The sequence below is a fragment of the Belonocnema kinseyi genome, chromosome 2 (genome assembly GCF_010883055.1).
Source record: "Belonocnema kinseyi isolate 2016_QV_RU_SX_M_011 chromosome 2, B_treatae_v1, whole genome shotgun sequence".
Lineage (NCBI taxonomy): Eukaryota > Metazoa > Arthropoda > Insecta > Hymenoptera > Cynipidae > Belonocnema > Belonocnema kinseyi.
Window position 1 is genome coordinate 30,771,844 of NC_046658.1, and position 18,274 is coordinate 30,790,117.

At 33.5% G+C, this 18,274-nt stretch overlaps 1 protein-coding gene across 1 annotated transcript in view; it reads left to right on the plus strand.

The window, feature by feature from the left end:
- Nucleotides 1-18,274, plus strand: part of LOC117182623 — a 235,821-nt gene that overhangs the window by 87,916 nt on the left and 129,631 nt on the right. Inside the window, exon 3 of the mRNA XM_033375723.1 lies at nt 17,612-17,840. Coding sequence (XP_033231614.1) covers nt 17,612-17,840 — 229 coding nt within the window. The remainder of the gene's footprint in view (nt 1-17,611; nt 17,841-18,274) is intronic.

Consider the following 18,274-nt stretch of genomic DNA (forward strand, 5'->3'; position numbering starts at 1 on the left):
TTGAAAATTAAAATTCGAAAATTTTTTCTAAAGCCTCCAGGGGACTTCGTTTTCGCACGAAAAAATTGTATGTGCCCTTATTGCATCCGGACCCACAATTTTGTATCTCTTTAAATATTTAAATTTAAATTTTTCAAAATGTTCATAATTTCAATTTTTTAAATTAAAATGTACTGAGTTTCCTGTTTTAAAAGAATTTAAAAGAACATTTTTTAAAGAATACTTAAATAATTATTCAAGTGCAAAGTTTTTTATAATTTGATTTCTTCACTACAGGTTCATTTTTTAAAGGGACTGCAATGTTTTCTGACAACTTTAAAAAAATTTGTTAACAAATTTTACTACTTCATTCTAATTTTTTTTCATCAACGTTGTATTTCGTTAAAATACATAGTTTTAATAAGACTGAATGATTTGTCAATAGTTGTTAATAAAATAAAATATAAATGTTAAGTTAAATAATGTATATAATTTAGAAACTGAGATATTAAACAAAGAATAACACTTCCAATTGTAAAACTGCGTACCTACAAGACGTTATGTACTTTTCGCAGATTGATTAAAACTCATTGATAAGGGTCACCATTGTGGGCCGAAACTTACGTTTGTTAACTTAAATGAATTATTATCTCACTAAAATTTAAAAGTGGATCAAAAGTGAAAATTTTTATAAAAAACCGCAACATACGAGAATCACTGTAAGAGAATATTTTTATAAATAATAATAATAATTTGTGCAAACACTTACTTTTGTTAACTTGAATCAATTATTAATCCACGATAACTTGAAAAGTGGAAAATTGCATTTATTGTTTTTATTTATTAATTATTTATAATTGTATTGTATGTATAATTAACCAAAAGTGGAAAATTGTTTAATTTTTCGTCGATAAAATGTGTATACATCATATTTATACATTATTAGATTGGAAATAATCTAATTATGTATATTTAAATGATTTTCTTGGACATACTGATATTCTTTAAATAGGAATGGATATAAGTTGGAAGACAAAGGAATTGTCTCCAAAGGGGACGTATCATCGTGGACCTGGAGCAACTTCGATTCAGTGAGGGTAGTATCGCTGCACACTGGAAGGGGAAGGGTACGCAGGTAGCCGTGGAGGAAATGACGACAGTCCCTTTTAATGATCCTTTTAAGGATGGTGCGACGGTAATATAATGTTTCTTTTGTATTTGTCACGTGTCGGACGGGCAGAGTTATTTACAGTAGTTGGCCGTCGCTAACCCGACTCTCCCTTTTTAAATTTCTCTTCAAATTATTAACAGTTTTTTTTTAATTGATGAATTTTCTCATTATACTTATTTATAATTATAACTTATATTCTAACATAAAATTTTCTAGTTGAATAAAAAAATGTCCTTTTTGGCGTATCTCATTCCATTTACAAGAAACGTTCTTTTAATTCCAATTTTAAGCACTTAAAAAAAAGTTAGATATCTGAAATCATCGAAACCCGCAGATTCCGAATTATTATGTTTTAGGCTGTTAACTATGAAATTTAAAAAATCTACTTCTAAATTTTAATCCGAAAGCTTAACAAAGGACCCTTGAGTGTCGGCTCCTCTATTGATATAGCCTCTCTGCTTGTTATTTATGATCGTGTTTCTATTTCAATTTCGAAAAGGATATTTTGAAGCCTTTAAAGCATTTAAAAGAGCTACCTGGACCTTTAAATATATGGGCGATTTCCATTTCATTGCATATGGTTGAAGCTTTTTGCAATTGATGGATCTGACATTTCAATTATATGCGCATATGGAGTAATATACGAAGATATTTTAAAAGTGCATACTCCAGAGAGTTTCTTGGCAGCCCCTGGTATTCTTTAGGCAATTACTCATCCGGTGGAAGTAACGCTCTTATATTTTCCATATTATAATCTACTGTAATAAGTATATTCATTTTAATTCTATTCCCTGGAAAGTGAAGTTTAATTTCCTTTTAAGAAATTGTTTTTAAGAAATGTTTTGTTAAGGATTCGTCTTTCTGGTTTAAAAATCCAAGTACTTGGTTTCAAGTATAATATTCTTCTAGGCAGTTGGGTAAAAATCCACAAATTCTATTAAATTGTCAACAGGCGAATTTTCTACCAAATAAACAGATGCATTTGCAACTAATCTACGGAAAATTCCATAATGCTATCTACTATCGGCGAGAAAACTATAGGCATCTGCCTTTGAAGCTTAACAACTTAGTCAAAAAAATCCTAGCGCAACAAAAACACAGTCATTTAAAAGCTGAAAGTGTTTTACGTTAATGAGCTGGAAGAGGTGGCCAGATGCCATCCAAGCATTCAGAACCAGGGATCGAAGAATGGCACCAGTGGTCGGCAGTAAAACAACCCCCTCCCCCCACTGATTTTTGTCACTTGTTTTCCAACAAAAAAATGTCTAAAAATATCGCGATTTTCACCAAAAATAAGACTAACACATCCTTACGGGTGATTGGAAATAAATACAGAGCCTATCCATTACAGTTTGCATTTTGAATCGCTTTAATATCTGTATTAGAACTGAAGATAATATAGTTGCACATTTTTGTACTTTTAAACAAAAATTGTTATTATTTTTTAAATTTCTCAACTTCAACTGGTTCACAACAGTTTTCCTCATACTCATGAATTTTTTCAAATTTTTCTCTTCGGCCCTTGTATAAGAAATAAGGCTCTAAACTTGTCTTAAACGTCTTCAAACTCATTAACGTAGAACACTTTTAGCTTTTAAATGACTGTTTTTTTGTTGTGCTACAATTTTTTTGACTGAGTTGTTAAGCTTCAAAGGAAGATGCCTAAAGTTTTCTCGCCGATAGTAGTCAGGGTCAAAACAAACTAATATCTGCCATAATTCAGTTTAATTTCAATATTTGAATTGCAAGCTACATATCGCTGGAATCGCAAAAGAACATGGATTCCGAATATAATATTTTTAATTTGCTGATTGCGAAACTATAACATTTTTATGCATGGCATTTTATGCCTCATTAGGACAAAGCCCCCCTCCCCCGCTGGCAAAGCCCGGCACAGCAATCTCGCTCAGTCAGGGACATGAGGTGAAGTCGACTGGAGAGGGTAAGACGAGCAGGTACACCGCGATGAAATAGATACTGCCCAAATATATCTACCTGTGAGTTTGCGGAGAATTTCTTCGAGCTTCTCTAACCCTAGAGAATCTTTAGAATATACTCAGAGATTTCTATTGGCAGGGTGGCTGTCAAATTGGCAATACGATTGGTTAGACATCTTGTAATGTGAGCGAGTGCATGTTTGCATTAAGATAAAAGCTTTATTTAATGTAATTTTGCTTTTATATGATAAAATTGTATTATTTAATAGTATTTCAATTATTTTAATAATGATTTATTATTTTTTGTGCATTTCGTGATATTTTGTCAAGTCTCCTGATAAAAAGATCCTGAATGTTTCGACCGACGGCAACACTGCCGTCAACGGACGGTCGGGCCTCGTCGAACAGTCGGTCAAACTTCTTGCGCCATTGGTTGGCCCAACCAGATAAATGATAACGGTAAACCGCATTTGGCTTCTCCACGTCGGCCCAACCTTCAACAAAAAATCATTTTTTGAAACAATATAAAGATTTAAACAATTTAATTGAATTAATTCACTATATTTAATTGTTATTCTATAATCTTCATTTTTTGTCATTATTGAATAAATAATTTGCACACACTGTTACTTACAAATACAATCGCACGTTTAAACGCTCTGAAAAATCGCACTCGCCGCGGAGTCTAACCTTACCTAAACTACCTAAACTAGTGAACTCTACCGCGCACTCTACCCACTTTGCCATCGAAGCACTTTCAGTTTGTTTACAAAAACTCTGCCGAATAGTTTGAGACAGCGTCAAACAGTTGGAAGAAATGACTTTACAGCCCATACATTTTACTCGATTTGAATAAGCAACTTGAAAAAAGGCTGATAAGATTTCTATAGAATAAACAAATAAACAAATATGACGAGAAAATTAACATTTTTTCTATTTGACGCTCCCGATGCTTCTCAATAATAGACAAATTTTATAAATCGCCTCAGCTTCATAGAGTAACATCAGGTATAGATCTTACAAAATTATATAATAAACAAAACGAATTTATGATTAAATTATTTGTTGAAAGAATGTTTTCTACGATTTTTCCGAATTTTACATTTTTCTTAAAGATATATTGCAAGAAATTTCAATAAAAACAACATAATGATGAAGAAATTTCTTCTTCTGATTATTATTGTTGAAATTACAAACAAATGCATTAATCAGAAATTTTTGTATAAATTTTTTTTTCGCCAATTGACAATTCGATTTCAATTTTCGTCAATTATTTAAATAATTAACTTTATGATAATTTTATCATAGTGCATAATTTGTTATTAAATTTATTATTATTGTTTTAAACAAATTTAATAAACAAATGCATTATTCGGGTACTTTTCGGCAGAAAAATTCGTTTATTTCAATACCAGCCCAACTCCGACTAGTGGTCTAACTTCGACCCCCCCCCCACCCCACCCCTCGCACCAATGTAACAACACTGATGCCTGTACCAAGCGTGTTCTTCAGAGGACCATTAATTAGTGACATTTTAGATGTTGATAGCCCTACTCTGAGTTAAGTCTTTATTAAGTTTTAAACAAGGAAGTATTTTTTGCCAGTGTCGATTCGCTTTGTCCTTTCCATACAAATCTTGCTAGCAACTGTACGTATTTATGTACACGCGTACATCTGAATGTTTTAGAATATTTAAGGGCACAAATTTTCGAAATCCAGAAGGTGATTCAAATAAATGCGAATTTTCCACAAAAGAAATTAATCTTTATCTAAAACAAATGAATTTTTAAAGAAGAATAATTCGCCAACAAAGAAGATAAATTTATAACTAAAAAGAAAATTTTTGAAGAAAAAACAATGTCAACAAAATTAATCAAGTTTCATGTATAGAAACGAATTTTAAACTAAAAAAAATAACTATTCGATCAAAAATGGACTATTTAAATTTTCAGACAAAAAATGGAATTTTCAACGGAAGAAATTAATTTCCAACTAAAATTATAATGTTTTAACGAAAAATTTAATAGATAAATTTTCAGTTTGAAAATAATTACACAGCCACACAAAAAAAAGTGTGCGGATTTGGTAACAAGACACACATATTCCTATGGATTTTGGGGTGCTGAATTCAATTTTGGTATCAAAAATCACCCATCACGTCATGGTTGAGCCATAACCTCAAAAAATGACGAAAAATCATGCACTGAGGCAAATAAATTTCAAAATAATGCCAGACTGATTTAAGCGCTTTAGAAGATGATAGAATGGAAGTTGAAAGTCTACGTCATGGAGACGGTAATGAAACCAGTGATCGAACAGAAAATAGTTCTGATGATTCCGATGAAAATGACGAAAAAGATGACAAATATGGCGTGCATAAAATGAAATTGAAGGTTCCAATATTAGTGTCGCAACTAGAACTGAATGATTTTATTAGAGATCTTGGATTACCGAAAAACGGCGCTGAATTTGCCGCTTCATTTCTAAAAAGAAGAAATATTCTAGAGCCAAAGACAAAAGTTTCATTCTATCGCGACAGGGACAAAGAATTCAGAAAGTTTTTCTTTAAAGACGAAGAGACGTCTTTAGTGTACTGCACTGACATTAACGGACTAATGAACCACTCAAAGAAAAATGTGTACAGAGACGAAGAATGGCGACTTTTCATTGATTCGTCAAAACGCAGCATTAAGGCTGTTTTACTGCATAACACGAATACTTACGCTCCTATCCCTATAGCTAACTCAACGATCATCAAAGAAGAATATAACAATGTTAAAATGCTTCTTGAAAAAGTTAATTACACGAATCACAAATGACAAATATGTGGTAATCTCAAAATCATAACAATTATATTAGGCCAACAATCGGGTTTCACGGGAGAGCCATGCTTTATATGCCTGTGGAATAGCAGAGATCTAGCCAATCATTACAGAAAAAAACATTGGCCTTTAAGAGATTCATTCAAACCTGGTTCTCATAATATCATCAACCAAAGCCTCATTGATCCAGAAAAAAATTTACTACCACCCCTCCACATAAAGCTTGGGCTCATGAAGCAATTTGTCAAGGCGTTAGACAAAGATGGACAATCCTATAAGCATATATCCCTTAAATTCCCTAATATTTCAGACGCTAAATTGAAAGAAGGAGTTTTTGATGGACCACAGATTCGAATATTGACAAGAGATACTAATTTCGTGAGCCACATGAAGAAAATTGAAATGGACGCTTGGGAAAGTTTTAAAGCAGTAAACGCAAATTTCCTCGGTAACAAAAAAGTCCAGACTACGAGAATATTGCTGCGAAAATGATAAGAAACTACAAAAAGTTAGGCTGCTTGATGAATTTAAAACTTCACTTTTTAGAATCCCATCTGGATAAGTTTCCAGAAAATGTTCGTGATTTCAGCGAAGAACAAGGGGAACGTTTTCATCAAGACATAAAAGTGATGGAACAACGATATCAGGGTAGATGGGACGAGGTCATGATGGCTGATTTTTGCTGAATGTTGAAAAGGGAAACGAATGTAGGTCTTAAACGTAAGCGTTACCCTTTGCATCGTTCCTTTGAAGAAAAAAGAACACGTTATAGCAGGCCGAAAATATACTGAAGTAGGTCTATAAATCAATTTAATTACGATAAAAAGCAAGATAAAATGTAAACACGAAAGATAGTATAAATATATCCCTTAAGTCTAAGAAAAGCAGAGAGAAACAAATTTTGAATAAAACTCTTATTCATTTGCATGTTTAAGTTACAATTCTACATTTTAATTAATACAAACATTCTCAGGTTAATTGAAATCCTGTTAAGGTCCTGTTAAGTTAGATTCATTTGTAGGTTAAGGTCGAGTTAACCTATTAAATATAGCACACATTTAAGACTAAGAACCATACGCTTACATAGCTACACGTGTGGTTGAATTTCATTCCTCTAGATTAGGTTAGGTCAGGTTTTGTTAGGTTAGGATAGGTTAAACCTCTATGTAGGTTAAGCCGAAGCTGAATGAAACGGTACCGCAAACACAACGGGACAACCCAATGAGTTTAATTGTGTTACGTGAAGTTAAGTTAGGTTAGGTTAGGTTATTTTAGGTTAGGATAGGTTTGACCTCTTTGCAGGTTAAGTCCAAGCTGATTCAAACGGTATCGCAAACACAATGGGATAACACAATCAGTTTAATTGTGTTTCGTGAGGTTAGGTTAGGTTATATTTATTTCTAGGTTAGGCTCGAGTTGACCTATTCGATGTAGCACACATTTGCTACTGGGAAAATATGCTTACAGAGCTTTACGTGTAGTTCAAGAAATTTCTGTTAATTCAGGTTAGGTGAGGTCATGTTCTGTTGGGTAACGTTATGTTAAATAAGTTGATATCAGGCAAGGGTTGATCCTTCACAGTTGTCTACATGTTTTTGAAGTGAAAATTTGCATCACTGGCATTAGTTTGAAATTTATTTGCCTCAGTGCATGATTTTTCGTCATTTTTTGAGGTTATGGCTCAACCATGATGTGATGGGTGATTTTTGATACCGAATTTGAATTCAGCGCCCCAAAATCCAAAGGAATTCGTGTGTCTTGTTACCAGATTCGCACACTTTTTTTGTGTCACTGTGTAATCGTTTGAAAATTTTTAATAATTCTTATTTACAAAAATGTACTTTAAAAAAAATAAATTAAAAAGATTTTGAAACACATCAAACGATTTCCTAAAATTTAGAAGACCAGTGTAGAAGATTTTAAAGCAAAATGTTTCAATTTGATAATATTCAAAAGTTTTAAAAAACGTAAATAATCCAGTAAATTCAAGAAATATTTAGAAGAATGGAAGAGATTCAAATCTAATTTTAAACTTACATTTTTTAGAAATGTATAATTTCAATGATTTCAAAAAAATAAACTTTAGAAGCTTTAAGGGAATTCCGAAAGATTTCAAGGAGATAAATTATTTTTCTTAACATTCCTGTGAAAAATTTAGAAGATTATATAAGTCAAGTTTTTTACATCTTGAATGCTTTTTTAAAATTTTCAGAAAAATGTAGTGAGTTAAAAATATTTTTTTGGAATTTATTTTGTTGTAAACATATTAGAAATATTTGAAAACTTGGAAAAAGTTCTCAAAATTTATCAATTATTCGTTGAGATCTTCCAGACCAAATTTAAAGACATCTAGGTTCTTTTTTTATATATCTCTTTTCATGCTATTTTAGGCTATAATCACAATTTTGGGGATCTTAAGAGAAAAAGTCAAAAAGTTATTAACTTTACCTCATTCAAAAGACTAGTCATTTGACAAAAATGTTGTAAAATTTTCCTTTGAATGTGGTGTGGAAAGGAATTTCATTAAAAAATGTGTGGGATTTTCTGAACAGAAAGCTGCAAATCATATGCTGACAAACAATAAGAGAAATATCGATTTCTTCAACTATAATTTGAAAGGCTATTCTTTATAGTATTTTACTAACTAATGGATACATTTTTATAATCTTATTCCTGAAATCTATTCCCTAAGGTCAAACATGGTACACAAATATCGTAAAATTTAAAAAACGCCAATTATTTACAGGAATTTTTAAAATGAAGATCAATGTGTATCATATTCAAATACATTTTGGCAATATTTATAAAAGTATTATTATTTTTAATTAAAAAAAATAATGTATAGAGAGTACAGTTTTTATTAGAAATTTCACAACGGTTTTTCATACTATGTTTGAACCTTGGCCAGGATCAAGGAAAAATCATCTAAAAATATGTTCATTAGTTACTTAAATGCTACAAAGACTTATCTTTACAATTTTTTTCTCTTTTTATAATCATGAGATATTTCTTCATAAAATAAATGTTGTTGGATTTATTTTACAATTATTTACAATCAATTTCCAATTACAATTATTTTACAATTAAAATAAAATAATAAAAGCTAAATTTTGTACTTTTGAGATAAGTATTTTAAGGCATTAAAGATTTTGTAAAGATTTCATATATAATAAAATAAGTATTATCAGTTTGTTTATAAATTTATATGTAAATAATTATTATAAGATTCTTAAGAAAATAAAAAAAAGATTTTCGAATATATCAGATGTGTCAGAAAAGATCCTAGAAGATTTTAAAGATATTTTATTTTTATTTTATAGGATTTTAAAAAATATTAGGAAAATTTCTTATATATTTAGAATGTTTTGAATTCTTTAAGATATTGGTAACTCTCTCGAGTTTTTATCAAAAATGAAAAAAATCATTCAAAATGTAGAAAAAAATTTCCTTATAATCTTCTAAATTTTCCCAAGCATTTTAAAGAACTATGTTTATTCTCCTAAACCCTTGCGAGATTCTTAAAAAGTTCTTAAAGTTTATTATGCGTTTCTAAAACACCACTAAAATCTAATTTTTTTAATCTCATCAAGTCTACTAAATACTTCCTGAATTCACTTGATTATTTACTTTTTTAAAACTTTTTAATTTTATCGAATTGTAGCATTTTGCTTTAAAATCGTCTACACTCTTCTTTTAAATTTCAGGAAATCGTTTGATGTGTTTAAAAATCTGCTTGAATTTTTTTAAAGTACATTTTTTTAAATAAAAAATTATTAAAAACTTTCACACGATTATTAGAAAAATAATTCTGTTTTCTAATCTTGTCAGACCTTCTAATCTCTAATCTTTAAAAATTATTCAAATTTTTCCTGATTTTTTTTTAATTCTGCAAAATTAAAAAAAAATGCCTTTAAAGTTTTTCAGATGCTTTGAGAATATCTGAAATCTTTTGCAATTTTTGAAATGTTTAAAAATAACCTTTTCAAATTAATTGTTTGAAATAAAAAAATTATGTTAATTATTCCTTTAAAAATCTTTACAAGTTTTAATTATTTTCAAATCTTTTCAAAATTTTGGGATATCGCTTCAACTTACAAGTGGTGTATTTTTGGCTTTGGTGAAGAAAATAAGGGTGAGTGGATGCAGAAAAGGCAGAAAATGCGGAGATCGAGTGTAAAGGAAGAAGAGTGAGTGAAGGCAAAGGTGTGAAGGGTGAAAGTGAGTGGTTTGAAGTGAAAATTTGGAGCTTATAAAGTTTTTGAGGTTAGAAGTGAAAAAATAGTTGCTCGGTCAGGAGTGCAAGAGGTAGGTGATAAAGGCGGGAAACGTCAAGGAGATTTGGGTAAGGCAACAGTTACTGGACGATCGCACAGAGCAGAAAACCGTAGTGGCTACAACAGCTGACGTTGCTGAAAGCATTGGAAGTGGGGGGATGGGTGACGTTGATCGCAGTGACAGCAGCAGTGATGAAAGTGCCGAGAAATCAACCCGGGTTCGAACAGAAGTCTGGACGAATGGCAAAAAAAGGCAAGCGCGACTAGCAGTGAAGGGGAGGAAAAAAGGAAAAGAGTGGCTGGGGAAGATGAGGTAGAAAGGGACCAGGATAATAAGAGAGTTAGAATTAAACGGAAAACACCAGAGAGAGAGATAGGGAGGGGGGGTGGGAGGATGTTTGAAAAATTGGAAGCTCTCATTAAAGGGTTTAGAGAGAAAACAAGAAAAAGATTGGTTGACATGAATAGGGATATGAATAGGCAGGGAAACGACGTAAGGGGGGAAGTGAAAAAGGTCAGAGGAAAATGGGAAGAATGGGATAAACGTTGGAAGGAGGAGAAAGACAAGGTTTGGGGTAAGCTAGAGAGCATTGAGAATATCAGAGAAAGGTTGACGAAAGGAGATTTAGAGAAATAAAACAGTTGGAAGAATGGGTATCCAGTCTAGAAATTAGGAATGAGCATATGGGGAAAAAGACAGAAAATGAGGAAATAGTTAAAGGGAATGAAAAGAACGTCCGCAGTGAGAATGAAAAATTGAAGAAAAGACTCAGTGAGATTAAAAGAAGATTAGAAGGGGAAGAAAGGGCAAAGAGGAAAAATAAGATAGTAGTTAAGGGATTAAAAGTCGAGAGTGAAACAGGAGAAGTGGAAATAAAAAATCTTTTGCGAGACATTAGAATGCAGGTAAAGGTAGAAGGAGTCACGAGAATAGGAGCGACAAAGGAAGGAAATGAAGGAATGTTTCTAGTGAAAGTGGGGAATGAGGAGGAGAGAAAGAAAATTATGGAGGGAAAACAATTATTGAGAGGAAGAAGGGAAAAAATTGAAGAACATTTGACATGAAGAGAAAGGAAAAGGGGCCATATGGTGTGGATAGGGAGAGACAGGTTATGCATAAATGGGGAGGAATGGTGCTGAGATGAAGAATTAGAATAATTAAAGAAAAAAGGAAAGAGGCTAAGCAAGGTAGGGGGAAGGGGTAGGGAGAAGGACTGGAAGGGAATAAAAAAGCTGTTACCGAAAGGTTATGTGTGGACAATGGAAGAAGCAAGAAAAGAACACGTTAAAGGGAGAGGGATGGGCGATATGGTGTCAGGGGTGAAAAAAGAATTAGCAGTAAAAGGGAGAAAAGATGGGGATATGGATGAAAAGGATGGAACAATAATAAGAAAAATTATAATTGGGAAAGTAGAAATAGCGGTGGTGTGTATACAGAAGAAGAGGGGAAGAGGAAGGCTGGAGAGTAATAAGGAGGTGGATGGAGGAAAAGAAGGAAGAATTGGTTTTAATAGGGGGGGGGGGGACTTAAATGCATGGACTGGCGAACAAGGGGGAGGGTTATGGGATGAAGAAAAGGAAGCATTTATAAGGAACTCCAAACATAGAGAGACGGACAGGGAGGGGAGGAAGTTACTAGACATGATAGGAGAAACAGGATGGTTTATATGCAATGGCAATATGAAAGAAGATGAGGAAGGGGAGATCACATTCATAGGAAAGGGAGCAACAGTAATAGACTATATCTTGGCTGAACAAAGAATGCGGCATATGATAGGGAGTATGAAGGTAGGGAATGAGATAGGGTCCGAGCACTTCCCGGTCATAGTTACACTAAGAAGAGGCGTCAGTAAGCGCGGCAGAGGGAGAAAGAAAAAAGGGTGCGAACGAAACACGAAAATGGGAATCTGGGGGGTAGATAAATTAAACGAGTTTAAACAAAAGATGGAAAAGGAGAATGTTAGGTATAAAAAAGAGGAGGGAATAGACTCGTTAGTTGAAGGGTTGAAGGGGTCCATTGAAAAGGTAAATTATGAGCTGGGTACTAATGAAGAAAGTGTAGGGGGAAAGAGAGGCTGGTGGGACGAGGAATGCGGGGAGAATAAAGAGAGAATAAAAGAGTGTGTGAGCAAATGGAGAAGAAGGGAAATGGAGAAGGAGGAGTATAACAGGAGGAATATAACAGGAGGAAAAAAGGACATGAGAAGATGCTGGAAATAAAAAGACAGAGGGGAAAGGAAGAATATAAAGCAGAAGTAGAAAAAGCGATTAAAGAAGGTAGGGTGTGGGGTGTGATAAATAGGGATAGAAGGGATAGAGGGGAAAGGAAGGGCGTTAACGAAGAAATCGAAATGGAGGAATGGACGGATTATTTTAAGGGTCTATTAGTGGGAGGGCAAAATAAGATCAAAGGGGAAAAGTGTAGGATAGTCTAAGGAGAAATAGAAGAAGGGAACGAGATAACAAGAGAAGAAGTGGATGAGGCAATAAATAAGTTAAAAAGAAACAAGGCGACGGGAGGAGATGGGATGGAAAACGAAGCGATGAAGTTTGGAGGAGAAGGGATTAGGGATGCGATGTGGAAGATCTGCAACAAGATATGGAAAGGGGAAGGTTTGCCGGAAGAGTGGACGACGGGACTGGTGGTACCGCTTGTCAAGAAAGGGGAAGGAAAGAAGGTGAGGAATACAGAGGGATCACTCTCATGTCAGTCGGCTATAAAATATATGCAGAAATCTTAAGAAAAAGGTTGGAGAGTCAGGTAGAACAAAAAGAAAGTATCCCACATAATCAGGCGGGATTTAGAAAAGGGATGGGAACTATAGGCAACATCTATATACTTAACTATTTAGTTAAGAGAAATTTGGGGAGAAAGAAAGGGAAACTAGTCGCTTTGTTCGTAGATTTTAAAGCAGCGTTTGACTCGGTGAACAGGAAAGTGCTATAGCAGGCAATGAAAGAGAGGGGTGTAGAGGAAAAGTTGGTAAAGAGGATAAAGGAAATTTTTACTGAAACCAGGATTAAGGTGAAAATAGGAAAGAAAAAAGGGCAAGTTTTCTGGACATGCCGAGGTCTAAGGCAAGGATGCCCGTTGAGTCCGTTACTATTTAGTATCCTATTGGCAGACTTAGAGTAGAAGCTAAAGGAGAAAGGGAAGGGAGGAACGGTTTTGGGTATTAGCAAACTATACTCTCTAGCATACGCGGACCATGTAGCTCTATTAGCAGATAATGAGAAGGGAATGAACCTAATGATGAGAATCTTCGAAGAATATGTGGGAGCAAAAGAGCTGACAGTGAACGTAGATAAGATAAAGGTGATGCGTTTCAGAAATAGAAAGAGCAAAATAAATTACGTTTGGAAGATGAACGGACAAAAAGTGGAAATTGTGGAGGAGTTCTGTTACCTAGGTTTTTGGTTTGAGGCAGAAGGTGGAAACGAGCTGCAGGTGAGGAAAAGAATTGAATGTTCGAGTAAAGTAATGGGCCAAGTATGGGGTATAGAAAAGAGAAGGTTCAAGAACGATTGGAGAATGAGGGTCTGGTTGTTTGATGCGTTGGTGTGGGCGGTGTTATGGTGTGAAGATCTGGGGATGGAAGGAACATAGGAAAGTAGAGAGCATGCTTGAGCGATTTCTGAGGTGGGTAATGGGGGTTAGCTGGAGTTGCCCAGGATATATGTTAAAAGAAGAGTTAGGAAGGGAAAATATGGTTACTAGACAAATTAAGAGAACCTGGAGGTTTGAAGAGAAGCTAAAAAGGGGAGAAGAAAGTAGAATTGCACAAGAATTTTTCGGCGATATTCGGAACAATGAAGCGAGAGGTAATGTAGGAAATTCAAAATGGGAGGAAGAAAGGAGAAAAATGAGAAGGGTGTGTAATATTAGAGAAGGGGTTATGGAGTGGCAGGACATAGAGTTAGAGCTATTGGTTAAACAAGTTTTAATTATATTTGAATCTTTTAAAAATTTCTGAATATCTCTTAAACTTACTAAAATTTGAAATTAGATTTGAAAACGAACATATAATTTAAAAAATTGTGTAACAAAATTGCACAAGAAGGTCTAATAAGAATTATGTTCCTTAATTCAAGGTGTGAAAAAATTGAATCATAATCTTTTTAATTTTTCCCAGGATATTTAGGAAAAATAGTTTTACCTCCTTGAAATCTTTCGGAATTCCTTTAGAGTTTCTAAAGTTTATGTTTGAATTCTTTAAAAATCTAAGTTTCTAACAGAATTGAAGTTTAAAATTCGATTTGAATCTCTTCGATTCTTCTTAATATTTCTTGCAATTACTCGATTTTGATCTATTTATGATAATCTTACCAAATTGAAACATTTTGTTTTAAAATCTTCTACAGTCTTCTTTTAAATTTTAGGAAATCCTTTTACATGTGTTAAAACCTTTCTTAATATCCTCATAAAAAAGGTTTTTAAAAATAAAAAGTCATTAAAAATCTTCCTACCAATCATAAAAAAGTTCTGTTTCTAATCTTGTCGGACCTTCTAAACCTTCTAATCATTAAAAACTATTTAAATTTTTCCTGATTTTCTTTGAAATACGGCAAAATGAAAAAGATTGCCCGAAAATCTTCAGATTCTTTATTGACTATTTTAAACATAGTTTAAAATGTATTGGAATTTTTTTAAATCAATTTTTCAAATTAAAAAATTATATTAATTACTCGTAGAAACCTTAAAGAATTTTTTCATTTTCGTGAAACCAAAAAAATGAGTCCAAAAATAAAGACTGAAATGATTAATATTTTTTGCTTTAAAACTGAATATTGAATTTAATAAATATAATGTTTTTTACATGGCAGTAATTTGATTAACTATACTTGAATTTGCTTTAAAATATGTATATTTTTTTAAATAGAGGGGTCGGAGTTAGGCCACGGTTTTTCAACATGTCGAAAATGAAGAATATCACATTTCAACTCTTATGTTAAGCCCGATACACACATTCGGTATTCGCCGAATGCCGAATATTCACTATTCACCGAGCACTGACTACCCGAATGTTCGGCGAGTGGCGAGCATACCCGAGCACAGGCATCCACACATTCGTACATTGCCAAGTACCGACTCGACTTGGATATGTCGAACATTTGTCTTTTAGTCATCGTCAGCAGTCGTAGAACCATTAACAAATAATAACTAAATGACAACATTAATACAATTTTCCGTACAAAAATGTTTAAAACGCTTTTAAATTTTTTGTTCGAAATCTTCAAAAATCTACACTTTGCTGTAAATTTTATTTAATCTTTTCAAGTTTTCAATTATTATTTAATCTTTTGCATGGAAAATTGCACGAATTTTATTATTTCGTCATGATCAGTCAATGTTTTTAAATTAATTATTTTTGGTCAATTCATTAACAAATAAATAATATTTTAATATAATTTCTCGTTACTTTAGAATAATTTAGAAACATTTAAAAATGTTACGAAACAATTCAACATTATTTATTTCTAAATAAATAACCAACATAAATAGTAATGTGTATATACGTAAAGAAAAAATGTTCGCCGAATACCCCCCGAATATGTGGACGCCCTCAAAAATTACACTTGCTCGCCTCTATTCGCCGAAGTGCTCGCACTGGAAGCTCGCCTAGTACTGGAGAGTGGAGAGCACGAATACCGATTGTTCGCCTAGGCTAGTTCCATCCACACTACTCGATATTCGCCGAATATTTGCTCGGTATTCGCCGAATGCCGAATGTGTGTATCGGGCTTATTGTTTGGCCCCGGAGTCTCACTAAAGGGATGTAAGCCATTTAACGCTTCATTGAAACTCTAATCTTTTCATGTGAAAACGTTTCATTTTCAAAATTTCATATGTTTCATCAGTTCAAATTTCTCGGCCGAAATATTTGAAACATTCAAATGTTTCACGAGACCCCCAATGTTTCATAAAACTTTTCATTAGGCTAAAGTTTCATAAAACTTGACAGCGTATTTCCGCGCTAACTTTTAGAAACCCGGTAGCAAGCGTTGAATTCAAAAAAATTAAGAATTTGTATTCTCCTTAGCAGTGATGTTGTAGTCGGCCGGAGCCGATGATTCGATCACGAATATAGTTCTTTTCACGAAGTCTTGAAGAATAATGCCAGGCCTGGAGTGCGCAACGAAGACTGCTGTCCAAAAATCATAGTTCCAGAAAATTGGGCATTTTTCGTTTTGGACAATTGACTATCTCCATCGGAGCATTCGGCAGGGCGGGGTAATGGGCACGGCACTCAGGCATAGTTTTTGTGAACTTATAGGGGAATGCGGGACGGGGCGGTAGAGCTTCAGACGTGATCCGAGAGATGCGCGTGAGAGTCGAGTAAATGACACTACACATGTGCAACAGTTGCATTTGTTTGCTGACCGAACAAGCAGGTTAATTTGAATAAAACAATTAGTAAGTTTTGTCTAATCAGCAAATCCTGTAATGGTGTGTTACGGAATAAAAAGTTGTACGAAAGTAAAAGTATCAATACGTTAACCGAAAATAATTTTATAATATAAGTTGGAAATAGAAGAAGGATTTTTGTAAAAAATATTTTAAAATTTTGAGTTTCTGTTGTGCACGTGGCAGAGAAAAATTTGATCATTGCAAAAGTTTGTAAAAAAAATAGCCAGTGACAATGGTAATATTATGAATTATTTCAAATTTTTACTTATTGAGAATGATTCAATTATGGTTAGATTGCAGAATAAAGGCATCACCCCTATTTTTGAGAAGTTCAAAATTAACTTTTTAATTAATAAAATATTTTAAAAATACGCTCAGTGTTATGAAACTTTTCGTACCAGGAGTCGGTAGGTTCATTAATTTCATTCAACTTTTATTTAAGAGGAGATCCACGAGAGAGCACTTACTCGAGTCTGAGTTACTCGCGCAATTTACATTGAATGCCGTACCCGTGGGGCAGGGTGGCGGCCAGCGCTGCAAGACTGACATATCGTATTAAGCCACTCTTAGGGCCAAATTATGAATTTAGAGAGATAGTATGTGTTCTAGGTATTCAGCCACGAACAGAAAATGTCATAGCAGTCGGGCTGCAAAGCGACCTGCTGCAGCCGCGGCGCGGTCAGGCTGCGGTCAGCTGTTACCGCAGGCGAAGCTCGCGTGTGACAGCTAGTACTGCCTAAATGTTCTTGAGTCACTTTTCTTTATTTTCACAAACTTTCAATTTGATATCTCATATCGTGTGGAATTGGTATGTTCCACAAACAATGTCGATGAAGTAGGAATCGGATCAGTGTCACAAGTCTTTGAAATATCTTGTAAAGGTCACATTAATTTGGTAATTTTTTGTAATTTTAAAATAGAAGTAAATACTTTTGGTTTTCATATACGAAACCCTGGAAATCTTCTTAAATAAAGTGGTTGTAGACATTAATTCTTCTTATATTTTTTTCCTGTTACAGTCGTCGCAAAATAATGCACCAACTTCTGAAGTGGGAGTGAAACGAGAGCACTTATACAAAATCTTGGTGATTGGAGAACTTGGTGCTGGGAAGACGTCCATAATTAAAAGATATGTTCATCAATTCTTCTCTCAACACTACAGAGCGACGATTGGCGTTGACTTTGCACTGAAAGTTTTGAACTGGGATTCGCACACAATCATCAGACTGCAGTTATGGGATATTGCAGGTTCGTATATGTATATGTATGTGTGTATATATATGAACTAAAAACGATCAGAGTTCACTTTATGAAAAAATGAGATAATCGTTTTATCTAAAAGCTGGTGACAGCTAGATTCGAAACGTGATTCGTAATTGAGGATTTTGATCAGTTTTAGTAAAAATAAAGTTAAAGGATATTGAATTTCGCTGAAGAATGATCAGAATTCACCTGCGAGTACATATACTCAAAAAAAATTCGGAGTCAAAGTTACTAGGTAATCAATTATGTATTCTTGTTTTTAAACGCTTTATTTAACAATACAAACTGAAAACAACGAACTTTTTTAAATTTAATTATTGATATTAAGGAAAATGGAAACAATGGTATGGACTTTAATCGAGATTCCCCGTTATATCTTCAGAACACTTAACTAGTATCGATTTTTTTCTTTTATTATT